Raw genomic sequence first — 27,903 nt, 5'->3', positions numbered from 1 at the left:
TAAGGGGTCAACACTTATCAGTCATTATATGGGTACCATAACATTAAGATTCCAGTGAACCATATTTAAAACGATAAATAAATGTCTCGCATTTGAGAAAACGTTTGCTTCACGCAGTGTGGAGGAGGAAACGGAGGGAACATGGAACTTCAAGCTGGCTGCTTAATATAGCCTATTAGAGTTGCTTTTCTTCGAGGAATAATTTTGTTTGATGCAGGAAAGTCCGATTAAAGTGAGCCTTGGCATTTGTTTTCTTGTGTGGTGTGATTCAGAAAAGATTGGGAACCAACGGTCTATGTGCATGTAGTTGCAAAGCAAGTGTCAGAAGAGGGACTGTCTCCTCCCCATTAAGTATGATCCACTGTAGGCCAGCAGATAGGTTATGCAGAGGAAATGGTTTATTTCCATGATTCACATCCACTGGACATCCTTTTAAACAAAATGTAAAATAAATGTTTAAAAAAAGTGCATTACACATTAACATAGTGCAAACAATAAGTTACAGCTTAAAATGTAAAAAAGAAAATATATAACAAAAACAATCAATCAATGTAAAAAAAACTTACTCTCAATATGATGATGTATGTTTTATGAGTTTTCATTCATTTATGCCTTATATGCAAAAACATATCTAACACTTGTTTATGGTAAGGAATGAATATCAGGGAAAGATGGCAACTTGTACTCTTGACATGAACATCTTGACATATAAGTTCCCCCTCTTCCTATGTCTCAGGGTCTCTATACCCAGCTTTCTGTCTCACACTCTCAAAGCATTGACCAGTTTAAGGATTGTCAAGTAAGGGCAGGTGAACCCTAAGATGCCTGGGAATGTATGTAGAAAACTTTGTTCTGTGCCCATTTGCACAAATAAACCCCTCAGACTTTGGTCTCAATAATAGAAAACAAAATAATAGCAATTGATGAGCCTGTCAAGCAAATACACGTGTGGGAGTGAGAGCTTGTGTGCTCCGTGTGTATCAAGATGTAGCTTTCGAGGGGCATCGGGATAATTCTTTTTTGGGGGGGGGCAGAGGGCAAGTGGCGTTTCCATGGATACACTCATTCACAATGACTCTGCAAAGCCTGTGACGAGGTTAGGACAGACAGAGCTAAGGCCAGGGTTAAGGCACTTAAGTAGAAATAGATTTCTTTTTAAATTAAAAAAACAGTGCAGTAGCTTTAAGCATAGCATCAGTTGTGATGGACTAGTTCAAGACACTCCTTTTGACTGCACTTAAATCCTCCGTCATATGGCCTACTGTTCACTGCTATGAGCATGACATAACACTGGGCACCACTGGCCAACCAAACAGATCCTACAATAATGCCATCACCACACCAGTGTCGTGAAATAAATATTTGAACCGTCGGGATCTAATTCCACTCTTTATAATATTATAGGGTATTCTGTAACCCTTTTAATAACCTGCTATGTCAGAAGTTACATCATGCTTATAACAGCTACATGAAGGCATTATAACAGTGGGTTGGAATAAAGCGTAAACCCAAATGATATATGGTGACCTCAAGTGCTAGACATCAGATTGGCTGAAATAATATTCAATAAAAAAAAAAGTTTAAAAAAAACAAACAAAGGGACAGGGGGCAGTTTTGTAGACAAATCTCAATTTAAAACGCTACTACTTCCTATTCCATTCTAATGACTGTATTTCCTGTGAGGCAACCTCTTTAAAATTGAATACCTACCAGTGAACACAGGCAAATTCACCCAGTGCCTTAAGTGCAGTAACCTTAAGTGCAAACACCACAAAGTGTTCACTGACCACAGAACCCAACCCATTAATGTGGCTTGTACCCAAATTAAATGCAAATTTGCTTTGACCAGTACCTCTGAGTAACAAACACTGACGATAGTTGCTGATATAAAAAATGCAGAGCCACTCATATGATTAAAGGGATAGCTCACCCAAATTACACATTGCTTTCCTTACCCTGTAAGCAGTCTATGCACAAGGTATGACAGCAATCCATTCTTTGGTTTAGTTACTCTGGCAACGTTTCTACATGCTAACATCTTAGCATTTGTGGCACAAATCCCATTCAAGTCACGGGACCGATATTCGAATTTTCCACGTATCATGTCCAAATTATCCGAAAGTATCCAAAATTGATTGAGAAACTCAGTCACTTATAGATGTTTTAAACACGATGCGCAAGAAAATCGAATAAAAATGAGGTCCATGACTTGGAAACAGTGCTAGGGAAACTACACCATAGCATGGATTCCTGTCATACTTTGTCTATAGACTGCTTACAGGGTAAGGAAAACCATGTGTAATTGTGTAATTTGGGTGAACGAGTGATTTTCATTTTTCTTTGTTCAGTTATCACAAATCAAAAGCAATCTTGTCTACATATAGTATAGGCCATTGCGTCAGTGGCAACGACATATGTACAGCTCAATTGAAAAAAAAGTCAATTGATCCCCTACTTTAAAAGAGCAACAGATGTTTTGCGCTCATACACAGACAGCTTTCCCATCGTCACATAGCACTCCTGTCACAACCATGGTAATAAACTCCTGATGTGTGCATGCGCCTGCACACACACACTGCCACCATCACACATATTATCCTTGCACACTCAACATGCCAAATGCATTAGTTTATAAACAGCCAAACAACTTTCAAAAGCATAATAACCTTTGGGGCAGAGTAAGTTTAGGCTGGCCACAAAGAAGTCAACTACCTGCATATTATGCGCCAGTTTATCAAATTAGAACCTGTACTAAATAAATACTCAAACTGATAAATATAGGGGTTAAGTTAAGGGAACATTGGTGAAACAGCATGCGGGATGGCAGAGCCTCCAGTCAGACTTGGCCTGTCATACTGTGCTGCTGCTCTACACACAGCTTCGGAAGTTTCTCATGTCTGCTGTAAATAAACTAAAAATAAATTGTAGTAGCTACTGATATTCTACAGACTGCAACAGAAAGCAGCACTGTAAACCCTTTCTGAGAAACTATCACGGTAGATAATCGTCTGTTCCTTCCAATGCCTCAACTTGTTTTTTTGTCCCAACTTCCTTGTTTGGCTGTTAGTGTTGCTGTGCGAAAGGCTGAGAAAAGCTGCTTCTTTCCCAAACAGATCCAGCTAAAGCCCATTACGCTGTGCTGCTGACATCACAGACACATTTGGAACTCCCAGGTCTGTGAAAGGAAAAACAAGCTGTTCAAACAAATGGGACTTTATACAGTAGTTCTGCTTCAATGTATGGCAACGATTCCATTTTTTTTTGTTTTGTTACAGTACAAATAAAAAGGGAGTCCAATGTTGCTCTGGCACAATGACAGTTGAATAAAGCCGGTTTCACAAAGCTCCTACACCTACTGTGCAATACCACAAATGTGTGTCAATAAGGGAGGAGAATAAATAGAAGAGGAATGCCGTCAGAAAAAAACTTGAACCTAATGTATTTGATTGCCTTTTGAGAGTGATGCAGAGATGATGGAAGAAAGATATGGTGTCAGACACAGTATGTCGGACTACAGCTGGTCTGGAGAAGAGGGGGCAGAGCACTAATCAGTGGTAAAGTGGAGTAGTAATACAGCATTGTGAAATCCAATCCCAAAACAATTTGAACTCTTTCAGTTGCCCACAAATCCTCTCAAACCATACAAGGATGATGAGTTCTCAATCAGATCATTGAACTACTGTGCCTATTGCCTTTGCACAGCAGTGGTGAAATGCCAGCTGTGGCGAAAACTAAACAAATCCAACGTTTATATGCTCCCTCTAAACTGCTTCAAAGAAACAAACGAATCCAGGAGAGAATGGAAAACGGGACTTAGTCAATATTACTTCTCTTTCTGCATTTCTTCCCATCATCCATAGCATTGCTCAAGAAGAGGCTGTAGCCGTGACGACGAGGACACGTTGTGTAACACTGTACGGCCATGAATAGCATATTGACCACTTTTCAAGACATTATTTCATGAAGTACCTCAAATGGAGGAGGGCTGGCTGAGCCAGTCATTGAGAAGAGAGGCAAGTCAACAAAGACAGTCATGGACTAAAATATTCTTGAGATGCTTGTGTTCCGACTGAGGTACACTGCTTCGCTTGAAGAGGCAGGAAGATGCTCATATGATGAAGTCGTTATTCGGTGACACAAAAACGCAAGAGGAAAATACAGTAAGTGAGGATTCAATATTCAACAGTCAGTCTGTTCAGGGGCACATGAGGAGATGTTGAACGAATCGAAGCAGAGGCTCAGTTGCACACATTCATTGAGCTCCATTGAGAGTACCTTCTAAAACAGTATCTCTTATTTGGATTGATAAACAGACAGTACATGTATGTATAATAGGAATTGTGTTATTTTTCTTTCTTCCAGCCAACATGCTGTTAATATGTCTCGAGAGACAGAGGAATCTCCAGGCATGTCTCCAGGACACCTGTAGCAAACTTCATCCTCCTTCAAACCTGCTTCCTAAGTTCTGACTGTGGAACCTGTCTGGAGGAGACACACTGGAAACACAGTCAGCTCCTGGGGGTGGATGGGGGCTCAGAGGGTTCCTCTCCCCCTGGTGTGGAGGGGCAGGCTGGTGGCTCGGTGGAGAACAGCTGGGCCTGATCGTCAGCTAGGTCTGAGAGGTCCTCGGTGGAGAAGGTGAGGCCTCCCAGCTTGGCCAGGGAGCTAGAGCGTTTGAGCAGGGAGGGGAAGGTCAGGCCGGCCAGCCTCATGCGGGTTTCTATCTCCTGGGTGCGCTGCCGGACCAGGCCTTGGTGTCCCCCGCGGTTGCTGTGGAGGCTGTCGCTGCTGGAGCTCCGGGTGAGGGTGGAGCCGTGGGGGGAGGACACGGGGGTCCAGGTCTGGGCGGAACCCTGGGGGTACGACACCGGGGTGGTGTTCATCTGGGGGTCTGCGGCTGTGACCATGCAGCTGGTAGATGGAATGGGGGTTTCAGAATGCATCCCTACATCCCCCTCCATTTCCTCCACCGCCAAGTGCAGGTCCATCTGCTCAGCAAGCCCAGCCCCTGAGAGTAGACCCTCCATGGCCAGGCCTGAAAGCCTTTCCAGCTGTTCTGCCCTCTGCCTCACCAGCCCCATCCCCAGCTCAGGCCCCATCCTCTGTAGCTCCACTCCACCAAAAGGAGGCTGCAACTCCACCCCTCCACTAGGAGACTGATCTGCTGGCCTCTCCCCGTCCAGGCTGAGCTTCATAAACGTGAGCTCCGTGATGGCTCCGGTCCCAACCTCCCTGCCTGGCCTTGGCTCCTGTTCTTCCTCCTCCTCATCCTCCTGCAGCTCGTCCATGTCCTCCGTCTCCAAGGAGCAGTGTCGGTCTCGGGGCAGCTCCTCGCAGCTCATGGGCGACACCAGCCGCTGGCGGTAGGCCTCCAGGCGGGCAATGGTGGCAGGTAGGGTGCAGGGGGAGTGGGGGGCAGGAGTGTTGGTGAAGTGGGTGCCAGGGGGGTCTATTGAGATGGTGGGGACCACTCCGCAGTGACGTGTGGGGTTAAGGCGGTGGGTGCGACCTCCTGCTGGGCGCTCACAGCGCCGCCCTGGTGGCAGACGCAGGCAGTCTTTACACGACTGGTAGGAGGGCTTGACTTTGTAAGGGTTTCCTGTGCTAGCACTGTCCTAAACAGAAGAAAGAGAGAGAGGGAGGGAATGCATGGTCAGACAGAGGTCTCGAAGCTAATAAAACACTCGATATTATGACACCTATAAGATGCTGGTCCCTGAAATGAATGGGATCGAATAAATTTGGCATTATAAGGTATTACAATTACCCTCATGTAAGCTTAATATTTTAACCTTAACCCCAAACAAGTTCAAGTCAAAATTAACCCAACTTTTACACCCCCATTTGTATAGATACAGGTAGCTATTGACTGCCCCACTCACGTCGAAGGTAGCGGGGCAGCTGCGCTTGGCAGCCAGGCGGTTACTGTTGTTGGCGTTCTCGTTGTTAAAGCGGTTCATGTTGACCTGCTCCTTCCTCTCTTCGTCCTCTCTCGCGCCCTCTCCTCCTGCAGCAGTCCAAGCCAGGGCGGCCATCTCTGCCTCCTCCTTCTGCGCCTCCTCCTCGTCCTCCTCCTCCACCGTGCTGAACTCCAGCCTCAGCCTCATGTCCTCCAGGGGCTCCAGGCGGCCCCCACAGGTCTGGGCGGCGGTGCCTTCCCCAGGCAGAGCCAGCTGGGCCATGGGGAAGCCCTCGTCCTCCAGAAGGGCGTCCCTCTCCACATCCTCGATCTCAATAAACACCCTCTCCATGCCCAGCAGGGGAGGACCACGCACTGGGGTGGAGGGCTCGCTGTCTAGGGCCGTGTCCGACAGCCGTCTGAAGTAGTAGTTGTAGTTGAGGGGGTCCAAGGGCTCCACCTCCAGGCCCAAGCCCCGGCAGGGGGAGGCTCCGCAGCCCTCTCCCCCCCAGGCCTCACCCTCCACGGGCGTCTCCTCTCCACCACAGCACTGGCCCGACGCCTCATCTGGGATGTCCTCCCCTCCCTCGGGCCTCCACAGCTTGTTGTGGCGCTGCTTACTGGGGGACAGGGGGGGGGTTAGAGTGACCATGTGTACAGAGCATATGTATTGTATACAGACAGACATCATAGACATAATGAGATGCTTAGCCACTAATAAACTTAGTGGCCATTATCTGCAGTCTCTCTACCAAGCTAATAATACACAAATAACCTTACAGATTGCTTAACTTAGCTGTCCCCGTCTAAACAGCTACGGTGGTAATTTAACAGTCACATTTGATCTGATCTCTATGCAGCGAGTTAGGTAGAATACCTCATGACTCTGCAGTGGAGTGAGAATGTAAATTAAATGTTAGAGACAAGGCACAGCTGGTTACACAGCGCCTTCGGGAAGTATTCATACCCCTTGGCTTTTTACACATTTTGTGTTACAGCCTGAATTCCAAATAGATTTCCCCCCCCTCGCCCATTTACGCACAATTCCTCATGACAGTGAAAACATGTTTAGATATCTTTTCAAATGTATTGAAAATGAAATACGGAAATATCTCATTTACACAAGTATTTACACCCCTGAGTCAATACATGTTAGCGTCACCTTTGGCAGCAATTACAGCTGTCTTTCTGGGTAAGTCTTGAAGAGCTTTGCACACCTGGATTGTACAATATTTGCACATTATTTTTAAAAAATCATTCAAGCTCTGTCAATTTGGTTGTCATCGCTAGACAGCCATTTTCAAATCTTGCCATAGATTTACAAGCCGATTTAAGTCAAAATTGTAACTCCGCCACTCAGGAACATTCAATGTAGCCTTGGTAAGCAACTCCAGCGTACATTTGGCCTTGTGTTTTAGGTTATTCTCCTACTGAAAGGTGAATACAATAACATGATGCAGCCACCATTATGATTGAAAATATGGAGAGTGGTACTCAGTAATGTGTTGTATTGGATTTACCCCAAACATAACACTTTGTATTCAAGACAAAAAGTTAGTTACAGTATTACTTTAGTGCCTTGTTGCAAACCGGATGGATTCTACACAGGCTTCCTTCATTTAACTCTGTCATTTAGGTTAGTATTGTGGAGTAACTGCAATGTTGTGGATCCATCCTCAATTTTCTCCCATCACAGCCATTAAACCATGTAACGGTTTTAATGTCAACATCGGCCTCGTGATGAAATCCCTGAGTGGTTTCCTTCCTATCCGGCAACTTAGTTAGGAAGGATGCCTGTATCTTTGTAGTGACTTGGTGTATTGATATACCAACCAAAGTGTAACTAATAACTTCACCATGCTCAAAGGGATGTTCAATGTCTGCTTTTTTTATACCCATCTACCAATAGGTGCCCTTCCTTGCGAGGCATTGGAAAACCTTGCTGGTCTTTGTGGTTGAATCTGCGCTTGAAATTCACAGCTCGACTGACGGACCGGACCGTACAGATAATTGTATTTGTGGTGTACAGAGATGAGGTAGTCATTCAAAAAATCATGTTTAACACTTATTGCACAGAGTCCATGCAACTTATTATGTGACTTGTTAAGCACGCAATCTCAATTAAATACATTTTAATTTCAGCCTGTAACACAACAAAATGTGGGAAAACTCAAGGGGTACTTTCTGAAGGCACCGTATACCTGAACAGACCTACATACCGTAAAACTTAAATTAAACGCTGAGTCGCAAATAGTCGTCTGTCCCTTTTAATAGCCGGGCCTCTGCACACATTTCAGCAAATAAACGGCTATTTCAAATAAATGCTGGGTCTAAGTGAATTGTTTACTAGTGAACTTCCGTACCGTAAAGATTGCGCGAAACACGATAAAGGAGACCAACATCATTGCCATGGATGAGACGGCAGTGTGATTTGACATGGTCGGCTCAACGAGTGAGAATGGTGCTAAAGTACGAAATTGGGTTGATGACACGCAGCCTAGTCTTCGCAAGTCTGATCTGCGATGGATCTGTTATTATAAGGTTTATACTGGTCATATTTTGTCACAAACAAATGTGGTAGTCTTTTCAACATTTTATTGAGCAAAAGCTGTGTGCATTAAGGAAATACACACCTGGCTCAAATAGAAGCCTGTCTCTAATAAGCGCCGGTTGTGTGTGATTGAAGCAAATGAACACCTGGGCTATTAATTTAAGTTTTACAGTATACCTGTATAGTGCCCCAGTCTACCCCGACTGACCTAGCGTCCAGGATGCCCTCGTACTCGGCCAGCTGCCTCATGAAACCAGCGTTGGGCCGAGCGATGCTCCTCTTCTGCTTCACAAAGTTGTAGGCCTTCTCCAGAGTCCAGCCATACTCCTTCATGGCATACGCTATGACCGTGGAGGCTGACCGGCTCACACCCATCTTACAGTGGACTAGACACTTAGACTGGTTCTTCCTGTGGGGAAATAATACGTTTTACATTAAAACCCTGCTCATTTAGAAGATGTCTTATCCATAGTTACTAGGCTGTCCACATAGCTTATAGAATAACTTCGGCCAAGACAGAGGCACTAGCCACTATTTAGTAGACTACATTGCCTTTATTGAGGTTCTGTGGTGAATACTTCACATGCTCCCATACATGTTAGCCGTTCAAGGAGTAGGGTTCAGTTTGTTTTGAGAAGTAGGCACTCACTTGGCTCGGACAATGAAGTTGTAGGTCTCGTTCCAGTGGGCCAGCAGGTCTGTGGCCTCCTCGTCGTACACCCGGATGTTGTGGTAGGTGAACATGCCCGGGAAGAAGTTGTCTATCTCCCTGGTCACGTTGAGGATGTGGCCCACACTGCATCAAGAAGAAAAAAACATGTCAGTCTTTAGTTCAGTGGTGCTAGCGATGTTCTAACAACAGACCTTTTTGTATTGGTAGGTCTTTTGAAGGAGAGATTCAACAATGACCTGACAGACATGTATTGTCCTTGAGAATACAGAATAATACAACGCTATGTTTGTGAGCCAGGGCTGGTGGTTAGGGAGCAGTTCTAGACATAGCTTTAGTGTTTGTGAGACGCCCACTCACCCACAGTCCCGTAGTTCCTCTAGATTGGAGGCATTCCACTCAGAGCCCTAGAGAAGAAACAAACAAAGGAATGCACATCAAGACAACTTAGTCAGGTTACAGGGGTGAAATGAACTGTAACTACACCAGGGTTGTGGTGTGGCAGGAGTTCAGAGGTTAGCGAGGAGAACGGTAGTTACATGAGTCATTTAGCAAAGTGCTCCAGAGTGACTTACAGGAGCAATTAGGGTTTAGTACCTTGCTCAACGGCACATAAGCAGATTTTTCAGTCTGCTCGGGATTCGAACCAGCGATCTTTCGGTTACTGGCCCAACGCTTTTTACCGCTAGGCTACCTGCTGCCCTAAGGGCCTCTCTTTTGTACCTACATGTACAGATAAACCATTCGATACGAGAGTAGATCTGTTTAAATTCTTTTGCAGGATTAAACTTAAACATGTGTTTTCGCAAAGCACTGTTTCGGGCCTAGAAACACATCAAAGAACTGGTACCCATTTTAAGCCCAATAGCAAATTCTGTCCTATGGTTAACAACTCCTCGATTAATACCCATTGTTGGTTAGTCGAACAAGAAGTGATGTCAGTATATAGGAGACAAACAAACCACATTCAGAAGAATCTCACCAGAACAGAAGAACAGGCACTCAATTAATGAAAGATTCCTCTTTGGTTATTAAACCTGCGGATAAGGGGGGTGCTGTGGTTGTTTTAGACTATGAAAAATATATTTTTTTAAATTCAGGAGACAACTGAGCAATGAACGTTTCTATAGAAAACTGACGTGTTGATCCCACACAGGTGTTCCTGTGGGATATATGCTCCAATCTGGAGCCCTATTAAACCACCTCATCTCAAAACCGGAATATCTTTGCTGCAAATGTGCCATATATCAATGCTTGTACATTTTACCGAAATTACACAAACCTAAAACACAACAAGGCAATTATCCAGGCAGACCAGTGGTTGCAGGAATAGGCTCAATGCTAGAGCCGTTGTCGAACTTTGTAGACATTTTTATTAAAACTCATGTGCAAGCATTGCCATTATATGGAAAAGATGTCGAGAGTCTAAATACCAGCATTCCCCATGTGGGGCGGCGGGCAGCCCTAGCTCACTATTTGGGAGACAGAGATACTCTCGAATATCCACCAACTAAATTTATTTTTAGAGCTGGCTGAATATGTTTAGACGTATAACTATTTCAGGTTTGATGGTGAATACTACCTCCAAACGAATGGAACATCGATGGGCTCCACATTCGCTCCGAGCTATGCTAACCTCTATGTGGGTCTTCTTGAAGAACGTTTTGTTAATAATGAAAATGAAAATCCATTTTTGAATAATGTCCTGAAGTGGTATCGATATATTGACGACATTTTTTGCATATGGGAAGGAACGAAAAAAGAGCTGTCAGATTTTAATGGCACTCCTCAATGACATTGACCCCAATCTCAAATTCACTATTGAATATGACACTCGGCGTGTTCATTACCTCGATATGTGGATTGAGAAATCAAATGGAACCCTGTTTACTACTCTGTATAGAAAAGAAACAGACAGAAATACTCTTATTACAGGGGGACAGGTTCCATCCTGAGCCGTTAAAAAGAGGACTTCCAAGAAGCCATTTGTTCATACTGCGTCGTATATGCCACTCCACAGAGGATTATCTAGAAAAAGCAGCAGAGATGCGCATGAGGTTTCTAAGAAGAGGCTATTCCCCACAATGTGTGGATGAAGCTCTTCATTTGGCATTGGGAAAAACACGAGATGAACTGCGACAAAAAAAAACCCCCGCTAAAGCTAAAGAACACTCTGTAATGTTCACAACCACATATACTTTGAAATCGCGAATAGTGGGAGATGCGGTCAAGAAACACTGGCATATTTTAATCATCGGACCCAGCTTTGCCGGCTGAATTTTAAAATATCCACCACTTATTGTCTATAGGTGAGGTCGCAATTTACACACGATAAATTGGTTCATGCCAACTGCCAGACCCAAAAGAAAATCAGCCAGGCTCTTTTACGCCCTCGACCAAATGGTAGCTATAAATGCAGAGGATGCGCACAGTGCAACAATAATGATGAAGTGTGAATATTTCTGCCACCCAAACACAGGAAAACGGTTCAAAATAAATGACATTATTACGTGTTCCACCACCCATGTTATTTACATTATTAAATGTCCATGTGGGCTGTGCTATGTAGGTAAAACCTCTTGTTCTCTTAAACAGAGAATCACTGAACATAAAAGTTCGATCAGGAGAAAGGACAGGAATTATCCAGTCGCAGTACATTTTAATGACCTAAAGCATGACATTTCTACCTTTAGATTTTGTGGCAAAGAGAAAGTTAAGATATCAGACAGGGGTGGGGATATTAATAATACTCAGAGTAAAAGAGAATGTTAAAGGACTTAATCATGAAATGCCTATGAATGTTATGTTGTGAATTTGAACATGAATTATGCCCCTATTTAAGATTACTCTGATGTTTTTCGTACACTGTACCCAATGATTAATGAAAACTTGCTCGGTAGGTCTATGTCCTCAATGTGGTTTTACAGACGAATATTTATGAAATGTATATTGATATATTTGGTAGCACTTATTTGTTTTTTCCTTCGCCTCCAACCCCTTTCCGTGCGTGGAACGGATGTGGGTGTGGCTAGGTCTACATACGTAATTTATTTTTTTAAACCCTCAAAAGCTCTGACGAAGGTCGTGAGGCCGATACGTAAGCTTATTAAAGATCAGTGATACTATCAAGAGCTGTGTGCGGTTTCCTTTTTTTCCTTCATGGATACAAAGAGACCATTAGGATGTCAAGAAAGGTTCTTACCAAGTACAGGTGGTCGAAGATGAGTGTGGCTTTGTCCATCTGACCCAGGATCAGCAGCATCTCGTTGTCGATGAACTCTTTGTACTCCTTCAGGTTACAGCTCATATGCTGCTCCAGCTCCACACGGATCTGGTGGGGACATATCAGGTATTAGGTTGCACCATGGTAGTTGGGAGGAACTATGTACAAAAAGTGCTATAATTTCTTAACGGTTCACCCAACATGGATGAAAATACCCTCAAATGAATGATGACAGTCTGCACTTTAACCTCAGACATTGTATCATTTCAGAGCCAAAACAAGGACAAACGTGTCACCGCCCCAATACGTTTGGGGCTCACAATACCTCCTTGGAAGTGACATTCTCCAGGTCACGGAACATCATGATGGTGCGTAGTTTGGCTTTGATTGCACACTCGGTTCTCTCGCTCTCCGTTGGCCTGTTCAACATGCGTCAATACATTAAGACAATTATGAATGTAACCAGCACATTTCAACAGAAAAGGCCCGGTTAACACCATAATGGACATACAGTACCTTCTGAGATTGGTAATGAACTGGAAATGAATCATACTAAAGTCAACTGAAGTGAACTTTGCCAATCGGATGAGCGAGGTCTTACCGGTCGACGAACATGGCAGGTGAGTCGGGCCGCGTGGTCTCCAGGTCGGTCATAGCGTTCCACTCGTTGATGCAGCTCTGCTCGGAGGTGATACAGCTCTCATAGAAGCCCATCCAGGTGAGGGCCATGCCCCCGGGGAAGTAGTTGTACCTGCGAGACACCTCGCATGCCTTATGGAGGATCTGCAGGGCAGACCTAAAGACACGCCGGTAGCAGAAGCTCTCAGTCATAATACAGGCTCACAACAGCAACTGGTCAGTAGCTATTCCACTGATCTAATGACATGGAGAGTCAGCCTTTGGATCATTGATTTTTAATGACGGCAGGAAATTCAGAGCACATTATTAAGGCGGCTTGTCAGATCCAGAGCAAAATATGAATCTGTTAAGAATGAAAGCAAATTGTAACGTCCATTTACCAGTAGATGGTGCATGGACACTGTCAGCGTTTTTTCCCCCAGCATCACAGAGTTACCAGCCTGAATAATTCCACTAGTAGTTTATGATTTTCATTCCATTGATTGTTGATATTAAGATGAAACCAACACCACAAGCCCAAGGTGGTAAAGTACAGTACTGTCCACAGACAGTCACTATGGTTTCAGGGAATATAAGGTCACCAGACAATGATATTCTGAAGTACCCAAACACAGTAGAAATTAAAAACACAAAACAGACACTTACCACATGGCCTGCACAGAAACAGGCTTGAAGACATGCGATCGTCCTCCTGTGTTCACACTAAATCCTCTGAGGAGAGAGAAGATGGGAGGATGAAGGATTAGGTTGGGTTCATGGACAGAGAGAGGGAGATAGAGAGAGTGGTTTGAAAACACAAACAGGGGCTGAGCTATAGTGGCTCGGGGTGCTATTCAGGAAACAAACCAATGGAACATTCCTCCAGCATAGAGAGAGGGATGACTTTAACAGCTCAGCAAGAGCTCATCTGCCACATGGAGGGATGAAAATGGCTGTAGTTCACTGTACTGCCCACTGGAGGGCAAAGTAACTCATTCTGCGTCCCTTACAGGGCTGAGCCGTTTGAACGGGCTTAACGAGCAGAGATACTTCATGGTTGACTGTGTGCATCCAGCTTGGTTGTCTGTGGGATGTACTGCGTGTGACACATACCGTACCTTTGTGGAAAGTTCCATGTGTGGGGGGGGCAACTCTACTGACAGCCACGTTATAGAGGAAAAATGTCCTTTCTATGCCTGCGATGTGGTTGCCCCACCTAGATATCTGAAGGTGTAAGTCTCTCTGGATAAGAGCGGCTGCTAAATGACTAAAATGTCAAATGTAGAAGAGCAGCACTTACCCATCTCCATCCAAATGGATCTTCGTATCGCTCCAGAGCGGTAGCACCATCCCGATAGAGCAGCTTTTACTGGGAAAAATACAACAGAATCAACCATTTCTCTAAGACAACAACAAACCACATTGTAGTCTATCACTGCTGGCTGAGGAGGAAAGACAGGTGGGTACCTGTCCTTATCGGTGAAGTCCATCCCTAGCAGGATATTCTCCTCAGTGTCCTGGCGACCACTGGTGTAGACCACAACCATGTACCGCACGCGGTCAGACCAACCGCTCTCTAACCGTACAGCCTGGGTTACAGCAGGAGGAATAGGTTGCACTGTGTAGCATCTGTGCGTCAATCAATATGGGTGGTAAGTACATTTGTTAGGATTTGACTCACCAGTTTAATGCGGTCCTCAGAGCGGAGGGTGTTAATCATGACCTGCAGGTGTTGCGGTAAGTCACCTAGGAGAGAAGAGAACCACATACCATCATCCAACTGCTTCAGGTGGTGTGTCCCGATCAATCAAACCGATCTACCCATCAGCCATATCTTGTAGAACTATTTCCAGCTCAGCTATCCAGGCTCCTATTTAGATGCCCTCCTGCAGGTTGATCCAATTCCAACCACAGCAACACACGTCTGTACAGAAGTTACACACGGCAGAGCAAAGCCTGAACATCTCATGACGGGACATGAAAATAATTGGGAACGGTGTACCAGAACATCTAATCTCAAGTACAACCCTTGGCTAAACTGATACAAACATGCAGGAACAGTCAGTCATATGCGTAAACACACAGACAAACCCAAGGTTTATCAGAGCTAAGCATGGACTTGAACGCCTGGTGATGTAATCAAGGAATCTGGAATGCTCCTCACATTGATCTTGTGTTTAACCTGCGTGTCATAGGGGAGGAGAGGGGAGGGGTGTGTTTGGACTCCAAAATGAAGGGCTAGCACTCCCCAATCGAACAAATGTCAACAACAACCCTGCTATGAGACATGCTGTATCAGGCACACATATGCCTACGGGTAACATCAGCTGCACTGCGGGTTGGTTAGTCCAGCTTGGTGAGTTTATGTAACATCTTGATGGGAAAATCAAACAAGCAGGATCTAGAAAACCAGATCTACAAAGCCCCTTTACTGCTAAAAGCAATACCTGCCTTGAGGGCACTCAATCAAAGGCCAGGTAATCATTCAGTGAACATGGGTTAAACACAGGCTCAACCACAAAAGCCAACCCAACCTCAGCAAATATGACCTTTTCTTTGCATGGAGCTTTAGCAGTGGCATTGTCACGGTTCACTGAACAACAGGCTCAGTGTGTGTCAAGAGTGTTTGTAGTTACCTGCGAGTTTGTGGTGTGTGGGTGTCTTGGGTCCCTGTGCATTGGTGCCCTGCTGCAGGAAAAGGGCAGCTCCTTTGACCATGAAGAAGCTCTCACTGAGGCTGTAACACAGCCAGGCAGACAGGGAAACACACACAGGCAGACAGGGAAACACACACAGGCAGACAGGGAAACACACACAGGCAGACAGGGAAACACACACAGGCAGACAGGGAAACACACACAGGCAGACAGGGAAACACACACAGGCAGACAGGGAAACAGGGTTTACAGACGTCTCAGACCGCATCAGTATCTAGTGGTTTTATGATGTAACACAGAGAATGGGGAAGCATTCATTTGAGAAGTGAAAGAAAGAGCACATACTGTACTGTAAGTAGGCAACAGATCATCAGAAAACCTAAATAGAGTGTTGGGCAAATCATTATACCGCTCGAACAGCTTAAGCAGTGTCTGTGGCACACTGTACTTCTACGGCGTTCTACTCAGAGGACATTAGAAATATTCACTCTATTCTACACCTGTTCGTTCTCCCTTCCCCGTTTTGTTGTGCTCGTAGGTCTACAGATTAACAGAATGTCTGTTGTCGCAAAACTACTCAGCCTTAGCCTTACTTTACTTCCCATGTCTGTGACAGACACCAGTGAGTTCACTTCAGTGAAGTAAAACAGCCATAGAAAGTTATGTGGAAGCTCTACTGTAGAATATCATAAGGTTGATGTGGTTCAATTAACTGTCCAACCCACAGTATTCTTCTCACTTATCAATAAGTGAGGCTGTTTCTCTCTAGAGCCAGGAATGGAGACAATGACCTGGAAATGTCGAAATGTACCGAGGGCAGAATCAGGGAGCAGAGCTACAGTGAGAGAAAGAGATAGGGTGGGATGGCTGTTAATTGCTTTTCAAAGGTTCAGTGACCAGCAGAAAAGGACATTCCGAGCTCATCAGTAAGTGAATGTCAGCAGACTTTAGAGACCTTTCCTTGATGAAATATTCCCCTCAGATGATGAACTGACAGAACGTGATTAGGTCCCCTGACCTTTCGGGGAGGGGGGCAGGGGAGATAATTGTGCCCACCACTGTAATATGTCCCCTATCTGGCCAGCACCATCCCCCCCCTTGTCTGGCCAGTCTGGCCATCCCCCCCCCCCCTTGTCTGGCCAGCATCATCCCCCCTTGTCTGGCCAGCACCACCCCCCCCTTGTCTGGCCAGCACCATCCCCCCTTGTCTGGCCAGCACCATCCCCCCCTTGTCTGGCCAGCACCATCCCTCTCTTGTCTGGCCAGCACCATCCCTCTCTTGTCTGGCCACCCATCCCTCCCTTGTCTGGCCAGGGATGGGCTCTCCTGACTGTCCTGTGCTGGAGGCACTGACCACCCCCGGATAAAAGTTAGGTTTTCCTTGGACTCCACAATGTCCAGGAGAAACAGAGCTAAGTGTTCACTGGCCATAACATTGACCAAAAGGAACAGAGCTGGGCTTTGTTAACAGGCAGGCTGCCCTCTCGCTCTGCCACCACACAAAGACCGGTATGACAGAGTGGGTCCGTCACAAGAGCTTTTGTTTCTGTTCAGCTGTTACGTCGTATTGTTTCTTTTCAGAATGTCCTGAAAAGACGATGACGATGAGGGTGGCCTCGGTCAAGAGGTCAGAGAGTGGGGTACGATAGGAAATCAGTTGGGTACATAATATGTAGCTCATCTTTCAAAATGTCCAAAGTACTCTAAATCGGGATGTACTGCATCAATAATCACAATCCAGAAACAAGAGTGACAGATGGATGTATATACCTAACGGTTTATGGAATATGCTCCAGCTACTGCTAATCCGTCCATTACACTATTACTGAGAACAAATCAGAGCTAATACCCATGTCTCTAAGACAGCTGGGAACAGAAGACGTCTAAAAAAGGAACACAAGAATCGAGACAGCAATTAAAACAATACCCGTAAGCAATTCTAACACTACGATCAAATCCATAATTAAAAGTACACTTTGTATTTATGTCGAAGAAAAATAAGTTGTCAATAAAATGCACAGAGCTATAAAAATGGATGTTACACTTTTTAAAACATTTTTTTTACCAATAGCTAATAAACAGAAAATGCAGGTCACACAATACATGCACTTCCAAGTTACTACCATTCAAACCATCTTTGCTACCACTTATCAAGGTAATAATGCCAGTGACAGAAACACTTAGGATTGCCTCTCCTGGAGTGAGTGTGCTGAAGACTTACATTCGGTAGATCTCGCTCTGAGTCCGGACTGCGTTCTCCACAAAGTGAGGCAGCATGGTGAGCATGGCTTCCTGCGAGGGCTCCACCACAAGATGCATCCTGATGCTGGTTACTGGATCTCTCCCTCAGTAGCTCTCTGGTCTACTGGCTTCCTCACAAATCATAGCTTCATAGCATTCACAACCATTTTGTGCCTCAAAAACTACATTTGGCTTCTGAAGCACAATAGCCAAGATTGCCTTGGGTTTCTTTTTTTTTCTCATGTAAAAAGGCCTAGATTGGGTTGAACTAGTCTGATCATGTATCCTGTCTTGGTCTGGTGTGTGTCTCTCCCTCCTGTCCGTCTGAGTTGTGAGGATTAGTCTTCAGACTTCTGCTGTGTCTGCTCAGCTCTGCTGCTTATCTCTTCCTCACAGCGCGCGCTTGAGCAATCAGCACTCCCTCCGCAACACTCCTCCACAAAAGCTCTATTCAAGCATATTTCGCGTTGGCTGGGTTGGGTGGCAGGGAATCTTGCTCGGCTCAGCTTCAGTCTACAAAGCACGCGTCTGTAGAGTGGAGGCTGTTTGACATGAAGGATCCCTGATGAGACACTGAGCCAAAGGAAACATACTACTCATTGAGTGACATATTCAACTTTGTATGAACCACAACTCGTTCACAGAACACATCCAAGTCCATAATATTCCAGACATAGAGGTTGAAGCAATTTAAGAAAGCTACTAGTTAGACAACACACATACCAAGGAGATCTCCCCTTTCTAAGTCCCTGCATGTAACACACACACACACACACACACACACACACACACACACACACGGTGAGCACTCTCCTTGGCTGTTGCATAACTCTGTCTGGTACTTGGGGTTTCTGGCTGAGGCAAGCAGGGTGCTGTGAGAACCAAGGGCTGCTGGAGGGTTGAATGTGGATCAGGTTTCTGCCTGTGATACAGTATGGCCTTCAGAGGGGGCAGGTTGAAGTTTATTGTCACGAGTATTGTTCTGGAGGCAGAACTGAGCCATTTCCCATTAGATATGCCAGCTGCAAAGTCAAAATTGGCTATATTGTAAAAATTATTTAAAACAAAAATGTGCTTTTTGGTATTCATTTAAGGTTAGACATTAGGGATAGCAATGTGTTTAAGGTTAGGTTTAAAGTCAGATGTATGACTGTGGCTGTGATAGGCAGCTCTACAGTTGTCACTAGCTAAAGAACAAGATTCATGATTAAAAACGCTAACCTGCTCAGAGAGGCAGACTCACTGACATCACTGGGTTCACAGGACTGAGAGAGGATGAGATGAGCAGGTCTAACGTGGATTAGGCTGGGCCGCTTCCAAAACAGACTCTTCAATAATCAATGGTGTGACTATTCCGCCCTACAGTGTGTATCTGGGTTGGTGACTCTTTATCATTATCAACACAAAAGTCTTTGTTTCAGCCCAGGAGTCCAAACTTTTTGGGGCCGGGGACTCTTTTTGTAATAGCAAATTCATCAGGGATCCCTCATAATCAGAACACAACCTGAGTTCGATAAAAGGTTTTACTAGGACTTCAGCAGTGAATGACCGGACTAACCAAGTCTCGAGCCCTGGGAAGGAACATTTTAAAGGCCCGCCTCTTGGCATCGGAGAGAAAATGTTGCAGTTTTCAAACAAATGCCCTGCAATTCTACACGTCATCATGGGGCAGAGATTTTTTAGTTGTTTCAGCTTTAAAGCTGATATCCTGCAATCCTACACCCTCTAAAAACATATTCCAGACCCTTTGAACAAAATTGGTTTAAACTGTTAGTAATATAAAATAAAATAAAGAAATATAAATTATTATTTTTGATCTGGCCGCAGATCCCCTGCAGCACCTGGTTTAGCCTTTTAACTCAAAAATAACATGTAATGATGCTGGATTCAAAACCCCTCATTTCAATCATTTGGTTTAGTTTCTGTGTGTTTTTTTGTGTTGTTTTTTTACTTCTCACATCCTCCATGCTTCTTCTGCCAAGAGAGCAGGCAGAAGCAGCTCTGCAGAAAAGATTTTACATCATCAAAATGTCTCTCCATCCCACCTTTCAAACATTCCTCTATCTGCCTGGTGCCACCAAGAATGTAGTCTACCTTGTCAATGTTAGAATCTCAACACACCCTGTATGTATCATGTCTACCAGATGAGGGAATATGTTGTGTAAGGCTGAAACCTCCCTTGCCCAGCCAGGTTGGACTAGAGAACAGAGTGTGCAGCCAACACTGGGCCTACTACAATGGCCAAATAGGTCTTATCACCTCTCTTACCAAGAAACTCTGACAGTCTAATCTAGAACAAAACAAGACCCTTACATCACATCCTGCTGTAGCCGAGCAGAGGATTCCATCTGTGCTACTCACCCCCAGCTCTGAAATACAGCTGGATAGTGTTTCTGGTTTGATGGAATGTATGATAGCGGTTGATGGGAATGTTAACTCTGGGTTGAACCATTAACACTGTTACAGTGGATACAACTAGGCCTACATCTAGGTGTAGAAGGGTCCTCTGATAGGGACATTTAATGTACTACTGTAATGGGCTGCAATGGTGTGTGATGTTCCATCCCTTTTGCAAGCGATCATGGTGTGGGTCAACTGATTGGATGATAATTATACTAAACTTATACTAAACTATAATTATACTAAACAAAAAAAGAAACGTCCTCTCACTGTCAACTGCGTCAGCAAACTTAACATTTGTAAATATTTGTATGAACATAACAAGATTCAACAACTGAGACATAAACTGAACAAGTTCCACAGACATGTGATTAACAGAAATTGAATAATGTGTCCCTGAACAAGGGGGGGGTCAAAATCAAAAGTAACAGTCAGTATCTGGTGTGGCCACCAGCTGCATTAAGTACTAAAGTGCATCTTCTCTTCATGGACTGCACCAGATTTGCCAGTTCTTGCTATGAGATGTAACCCGACTCATCCATCAAGGCACCAACAAGTTCCCGGACACGTCTGGGGGGGAATGGCCCTAGCCCTCACCCTCCGATCCAACAGGTGGGATTGAGATCCGGGCTCTTCGCTGGCCATGGCAGAACACTGACATTCCTGTCTTGCAGGATATCACACACAGAACGAGCAGTATGGCTGGTGGCATTGTCATGCTGGAGGGTAATGTCAGGATAAGCCTGCAGGAAGGGTACCACATGAGGGAGGAGGATGTCTTCCTTGTAACGCACAGTGTTGAGATTGCCTGCAATAACAACAAGCTCAGTCTGATGATGCTGTGACACACAATCCCAGACCATAACCGACCCTCCACCTCCAAATCGATAACGCTCCAGAGTACAGGCCTCAGTGTAACGCTCATTCCTTAGACGATAAACGCGAATCCGACCATCACCCCTGGTGAAACAAAACCGCGACTCGTAAGTGAAGAGCACTTTTTGCCAGTCCTGTCTGGTACAGCGACGGTGGGTTTGTGCCCATAGGCGACGTTGTTGCCGGAGATGTCTGGTGAGGACCTTCCTTACAACAGGCCTACAAGCTCTCAGTCCAGCCTCTTTCAGCCTACAGTCAGACTGCGGACAGTCTGAGCACTGATGGAGGCATTGTGTGTTCCTGGTGTAACTCGGGCAGTTGTTGTTGTCATCCTGTACCTGTCCCGCAGGTGTGATGTTCGGATGTATCAATCCGGTGCAGGTGTTGTTACACGTGGGCTGCCACTGCAAGGACGATCAGCTGTCCATCCTGTCTCCCTGTAGCGCTGTCTTAGGCATCTCACAGTACGGGCATTGCAATTAATTTCCCTGGCCACATCTACAGTCCTCATGCCTCCTTGCAGCATGCCTAAGGCCCATTCACGCAATTGAGCAGGGACCCTGGGCATCTTTCTTTTGGTGTTTTTCAGAGTCAGTAGAAAGACCTCTTTAGTGTTTTCATAACTGTGACCTTAATTGCCTACCGTCTGTAAGCTGTTAGTGTCTTAACGACCGTTCCACAGGTGCATTTTCATTAATTGTTTATGGTTCATTGAACAAGCATGGAAAACAGTGTTAAAACTCTTTACAATTAAGATCTGTGAAGTTATTTGGATTTTTACAAATTATCTTTGAAAGACAGGGTCCTGAAAATGTGACGTTTCTTTATTAGCCGAGCTTGTTTTTTAATGGATATAACATTAACGCAAGAACAATAAATTCTTCATCCAGACCAACATAGACCTACAATACGTGTAATTCAGCACCAGCGTCCATGTTATTTCACCAGGGCATTTCTGTGTGCCTCCTGCTGTAACCTAACCCTGGAATTCCCACTGACACCAGGGTCAGGGGTCAATGTCCATAGGCTTTGGGAAACATACTCACCGATCTCCTGGCCAATGTATACCACCCCTCCCCCTACTGGAGCACAACAGATCCTTCCAATGCATCCTTAACCTCTCCTGGATAGGGGGCAGTATTTTCACGTCCGGATGAAAATCGTGCCCAAAGTAAACTGCCTGTTACTCAGGCCCAAGCTAGGATATGCATATAATTGGTAGATTTGGATAGAAAACACTCTCAAGTTTCTAAAACTGATATGGCAGGCGAAACCCCGAGGACAAACCATCCCAAAAAAAAGACAAATTCAGCCTACCACTGTTTTCAATGGCTGTCACTTTTATTATAGGGCAAAATCCTCCAAGATTGCAGTTCCTAGGGTTTCCACTAGATGTCAACAGTCTTTAGAAAGAGTTTCATGCTGTTTTTTGGAAAAATGAGCTAGAAATGGTAGTTTTTCTAAGTGGCTCCCATTTTGGCTGTAGTGTTTCCAAGTGTGTGGAAGAGAGCGCCGTTCTTTGGTATTTTTCTCCGGTAAAGACAATAATAATTCTCCATCTTAAATGTTATCGTTTATTTATGTATTAGAGTACCTAAGGTTTGATTAGAAATGTTTGACTTGTTTGGAAAAGTTTATTAGTAATGTTTGGGATTCATTTTGATGGCGGGAAACTGGGTGGATTATTGACTGAAGCGTGCCAGCTAAACTGAGTTTTTAATGGATATAAAGAAGGACATTAATCGAACAAAAGGACCATTTGTGATGTAACTGGAACCTTTTGGAGTGCCAACAGAAGAAGATCATCAAAGTTAAGGCATTTATTATATCGCTGTTTCTGACTTTCATGGTGCACCTGCCTGGTTGAAATATGTTTTTTATGCTTTTGTATGCGGGGCACTGTCCTCAGATAATCGCATGGTGTGCTTTCGCCATAAAGCCTTTTTGAAATCTGACACAGCGGCTGGATTAACAAGAAGTGAAGATTTATTTTTATGTTACACTTGTGATTTTATGAAAGTTAAATATTTATAATTCTGTAGTTTGAATTTTACGCTCTGCAATTCACCAGATGCTGGCCAGGTGGGACGCTACCGTCCCACCTGGTTAATGTCTGTGCATGCACAGCTTCTCAGGGAAATATGCTTACCTCTGATTTGCTCTCCGGTCATCATCACTCCCAAAATCCTGCAAAACAAATACAAAGAGAAATTATACATATAGTGTAGGCCCACTAGAAACACGAACCAGTAACCCTTCCATCATGGCTGTGCAGACAGTACAGCAGCATGAACTGCGCAACAGCAGCACATGACCATATTATGACCTGCTATGTCCTATGCTCCCTTCATTGACCTTGCTATAATACCTCATCACAATGTCACAGTACAATGTCTCAGAGGATTCCCATTGACTGGTGGGGACATCAGAGAGAATCCTTCCCTTTAAAGATTTGGGTATATAGGCCATTACTATGGTGTTTTTAATTTATGTGAACAAGTAACTCAATAAAGGCCTACTGTAAAGTAACAGCTAGAGCAATGCTGTAACTCCTGAAGACAGAGGGCAGAGTAATTGTGGTTGCTTGTTGCATTAAGTAAGGTCTGTGCATAAAACTCTCTCTGTGTTCCATGAAAGGTTACAGAGGTTATGGTGCCCAAAAGAGCACTGACATAGGCCTAAACTCTGTGCTTGACCCGTGGTGATGTCGAAGAGGTTACCTAATCCAACAGCTCAAACTAATCCAATCACTTGTAGCAACATACTCTAGATACTTTCAGGTATACAAGAGAGGAATACACAGGATTATACTGTAGGTCACCAACTCAGTATGAAATCCTTTCTGCAGCAGTATCTTTAATGATGTAATTAGTATGACATCATTTCTGCAGCAGTCAGCCATGTGTGTGTTTGTGTGCGCAATTGACTGCCACGATGGGAATTCAAGTCATAATGGGTTCATTGGCCTTTGAAAGTTATGGTATAAAAAAAAATGCATCATATGCTTTATTACGGAGATCAGAAGCCGGAGAGATGTACTACAGTGCATGTTTTAACTGAACTTAGGTTTTAAACGTTCAATACACTTGCATTGAATACAGTGTATCAGCGCTCTCTACTGGCCGTACCAGGTCACTATCTATGATCTCATATGTTTTGAAATATTAGCTCACACCTGCCACCGTAGTATTTTGACAGTGAGTTGAACCATTAAAACGAGCGGGTACCAACCGCAGCATCCCTGACTCACTAGTGATGTAACCGTGCATATTAATAGGCAAGTAGCTAGTTGTACTATTCTGATCAATCTCACTCTATTCCATATGCCAGCCAAAGCAAATTAATTTAAACAAATTACTTACAAAATGTGCAAAAGCCTGAGTTAATACTTTAATTAAAGTACCTACTGTATAAACGCATATTTGTCTTTAAACCACACAAGCTGAAGGCAGAAATAAAATGTTGCCACACGCAATGAATGCATTGTTCTGGTAACTAATCCCCAGCTCAGATTTTGTTTACAAGCTAACGTCGCGGGGCTGGACTAGTTAACCATTCTAAACGCCATGGATTCCAATAAGTCAACTATTAAACAACGTCCATACAAAACTGTTTTGCCGTGTTAAATAAAAAGTCACAACATTTCTAAAATTCTATTGACAGCTGAAAGCGTTCTCTGCTATGCTGGGCCTAGTGGGTGAGGGACGTGGGTATCGGGCGCATCCCCGGCGTTTCCTCCACGGCGCTGCCTATAGCGAACAGCCCCCGCGCTAGACAGTTTCCACTTACCTCCCCCGCGTTGGTGGTTGCGGTACTGGCGGTGGATGCCGCGCTGGGGGTGGGAGAGCGCTGCAGGGTTACCAGGGCCATGGTGGGCTGCTGTTACGGAGGAGGGGAGTCCTTTGAATGGGAGAAAGAAAGGCGCGTTGCTCTGGGACAAGATGCGCCGAAATTGTCCCTGTCCAGCACAGGAGAAAAAGCTCAGGATCGCATTAAATATTTTTTGCCTCTGATTTCACCATGATACACCCATCACCGGCTTCCGCCTCGCTCATCCTCCACAGTTCGCTTTAGAATAGTCATCTGTAAATAGTTGTAAAGGCAAGTATAACATTTCGTCCATCTGAGTTATATGCCATTTTATCACGCAGACAAACAAAACATCGTAGATTGCATGAGGAGCAGAAATGACATGCGCTTCTGTTTTACTGCCGGATACTAGGATTGGCCGAACCAATTTGCGTGCGCGCTGTCATTGGGCAAATGTCGTCAAGGTGATTCTGGACAGACTATATTTTTGAGACCATAGACCACAGACTATTCTCTGCGGAGTCCCCAACAGGCGGATGTTCCGGTGTTGTGCCGAAAAGCTCCCCCCCTGCCAGAATTATTCCCCCCTTCGCGTGAATGCGCACGCACTCAATTCTCCATTGCTGCGACTTGCTTGAAAATTGAGATTTCTGATCATTTTAGGCTGAGTTTCATTTTTTTTTTTTTATATCGGTTTGATCGCGGTGAGGCACTAACGATTTCGGCAAGGCTATTTTCTTGCTTGCCGAAATTCTCCCCCCCTTCTATCTTGGGACTGCAAGGCCTGGCAGACTTCTGAATAATTTTATGTAGCTCATGTTGACCATTACTGCGTTCCACAGAAAGTATTTGACTCCAGCCACAAAATTAAGGAAATGAGAAGGGGGGGGGGGCATTTCAGCGAGGCTGAAAGCAAAATTAGAGTGTATTAGAGTGTAAAGAAACATACACATTTCTTTTAGAAACATCTTGTAATGTTTAAGAAAATAAAGATAATATTTGTGTATTATCACACAATAACACAAAAATATCACGGAAGGTTAAGTTTGTTAACAAACATTAAATAGGAAATACAAATTTAAATCTTTGCATAATAAGATGTAAAATGACAAATCAAATATAAAAAGACAATAAATAACAAACAAATTGGAAAGCTGCAACAGCTCGACTGGACATGTAGTCCACTTTTTATGGAAAGTTTTCCAGGTGATACCGTCGCCTGGAACTCAAGCCTAACCTCGTCCTGACAGGCAGCGCAGACATAATCCTCCAATGATGGGATGGTTTTCATACAGGACTAATGTAACCATCGTGGGCAGCAGTTTACAACCAATCTGAAATTTATGATAAAAAATGTTAATATATTTAAAACACTAAATACATTTTTTGAATTACAATTATTTCATTATCAGGGTAGCCTAGTGGTTAGAGCATTGGACTAGTAACTGAAAGGTTGTAAGTTCAAATCCCTGAGCTGACAAGGTACAAATCTGTCCTTCAGCCCCTGAACAGGCAGTTAACCCACTGTTCCTAGGCTTGTCATTGAAAATAAGAATTTGTTCTTAACTGACTTGCCTAGTAAAATCAGACAAAGCAGATAATACTACCTCTAGAAATATGACTGATTATACAAATTTGTACTTGTAAAAATGTGCCTTTAGAAGTGAACAAGCAATTACCAAGATAGTGTCTTCCTCATTATTGTCCACCTCCCCACAGAAGTGGCACAGTTAGCTCAGGTTATCTATCAAAACATACTGTCATCTAGTCTATACATCTTTACATGTACAGTCGTGGCCAAACGTTTTGAGAATGACACAACTATAAATTTGAATTGTGCATTACTTGTACTTACATTCAAGGCAAAGACCCCACAAGAAGTAACATCTTGTTGGCATGGGTGAGGAAGGGTACCACACGCCCATCTGGAGATACTACACCCCTTCTCTCTCAGGAATGATCTGAACATATATGTTAATAAAAGTACAGCATTTTGAAACACTTTATTAATTACAATATATAGATTAATAACAGTATAGCATTTCAAATACTTTATTGATTTCATTGTAAAAAATTATTAAAAGCCGTTTTAAATGGATCATCCTGATGAGATTACATACATACATTTGTTTATATCAGTAGCTGCTGCTGGTGTGGTGGCTGTGGAGGCTGCACCTGCTGGTGTGGAGGCTGCACCTGCTGGTGTGGTGGCTGTGGAGGCTGCACCTGCTGGTGTGGAGGCTGCACCTGCTGGTGTGGTGGCTGGGAGGCTGCACCTGCTGGTGTGGAGGCTGCACCTGCTGGTGTGGTGGCTGTGGAGGCTGCACCTGCTGGTGTGGAGGCTGTGGAGGCTGCACCTGCTGGTGTGGTGGCTGTGGAGGCTGCACCTGCTGGTGTGGTGGCTGTGGAGGCTGCACCTGCTGATGTGGTGGCTGTGGAGGCTGCACCTGCTGGTGTGGTGGCTGTGGAGGCTGCTGATTTTATTTTATGAGGGATCCGACGAGTCTCCTCTATATGAGGCCTCATGTGATCCACGCTTATTTTAGGGAAGATAACCCCCTTGTCATCTTCCAAGTCCATGCTTTTCTCTGCAAGACCTCGAATCGTATATGGCCGAGATAGTTAGCAGATGTTAATGCGAGTGTAGCGAAATGCTTGTGTGTCACGATTTACTAGGAGTGGTGGGTGGAATCAGGTGCAAAGAGCAGGGTTCAGTAGATTGTCAATTTATTCTCCGGCGCACAAAAACAGTCACACCAACACACAGGGCGCATACAATAGACCAGCCCAAACACAGGACCAAAATAGTCCGGAGAATAACCACACGAAAACCACCATACAACAGAGTAACAAAAACAATCCCACACAAAACAAGGGCGGGACAACCTACTATATGTAAGGACGCTAATTAAACTAAAATACACACAGGTGAAACTAATAAGACAAAACCAAAAGACA

The 27,903-nt window shown here is 44.4% G+C and overlaps 1 protein-coding gene across 2 annotated transcripts; it reads right to left on the bottom strand.

Moving 5' to 3' along the window:
* Nucleotides 1-376: 376 nt before the first annotated feature.
* ssh1b (slingshot protein phosphatase 1b) lies at nt 377-25,462 on the bottom strand. 2 transcript variants are annotated; one of them, XM_024380711.2, is made up of 15 exons: nt 24,925-25,462; nt 23,285-23,322; nt 15,598-15,698; nt 14,643-14,707; nt 14,429-14,550; nt 14,262-14,330; nt 13,628-13,693; nt 12,945-13,139; nt 12,669-12,762; nt 12,323-12,451; nt 9,481-9,527; nt 9,100-9,246; nt 8,659-8,859; nt 5,883-6,519; nt 377-5,615 (listed from the first exon to the last, which is right to left on the bottom strand). In XM_024380711.2, the coding sequence occupies exons 1-15, from the start codon at nt 25,003-25,005 to the stop codon at nt 4,509-4,511; spliced, it is 3,099 nt and encodes a 1,032-aa protein (XP_024236479.1). In that variant the 5' UTR covers nt 25,006-25,462; the 3' UTR covers nt 377-4,508. The 2 variants fall into 2 exon arrangements, with proteins under 2 accessions (XP_024236479.1, XP_024236480.1); XM_024380712.2 differs by lacking the exons at nt 23,285-23,322; nt 24,925-25,462 and adding an exon at nt 17,840-18,609.
* Between the last annotated feature and the right edge of the window lie 2,441 nt (nt 25,463-27,903).

The sequence above is a fragment of the Oncorhynchus tshawytscha genome, linkage group LG20, assembly GCF_018296145.1.
Source record: "Oncorhynchus tshawytscha isolate Ot180627B linkage group LG20, Otsh_v2.0, whole genome shotgun sequence".
NCBI classification, from domain to species: domain Eukaryota; kingdom Metazoa; phylum Chordata; class Actinopteri; order Salmoniformes; family Salmonidae; genus Oncorhynchus; species Oncorhynchus tshawytscha.
The sequence above is the reverse complement of the archived record's forward strand: the minus strand, read 5'-3'. Positions and strand labels throughout refer to the sequence as shown.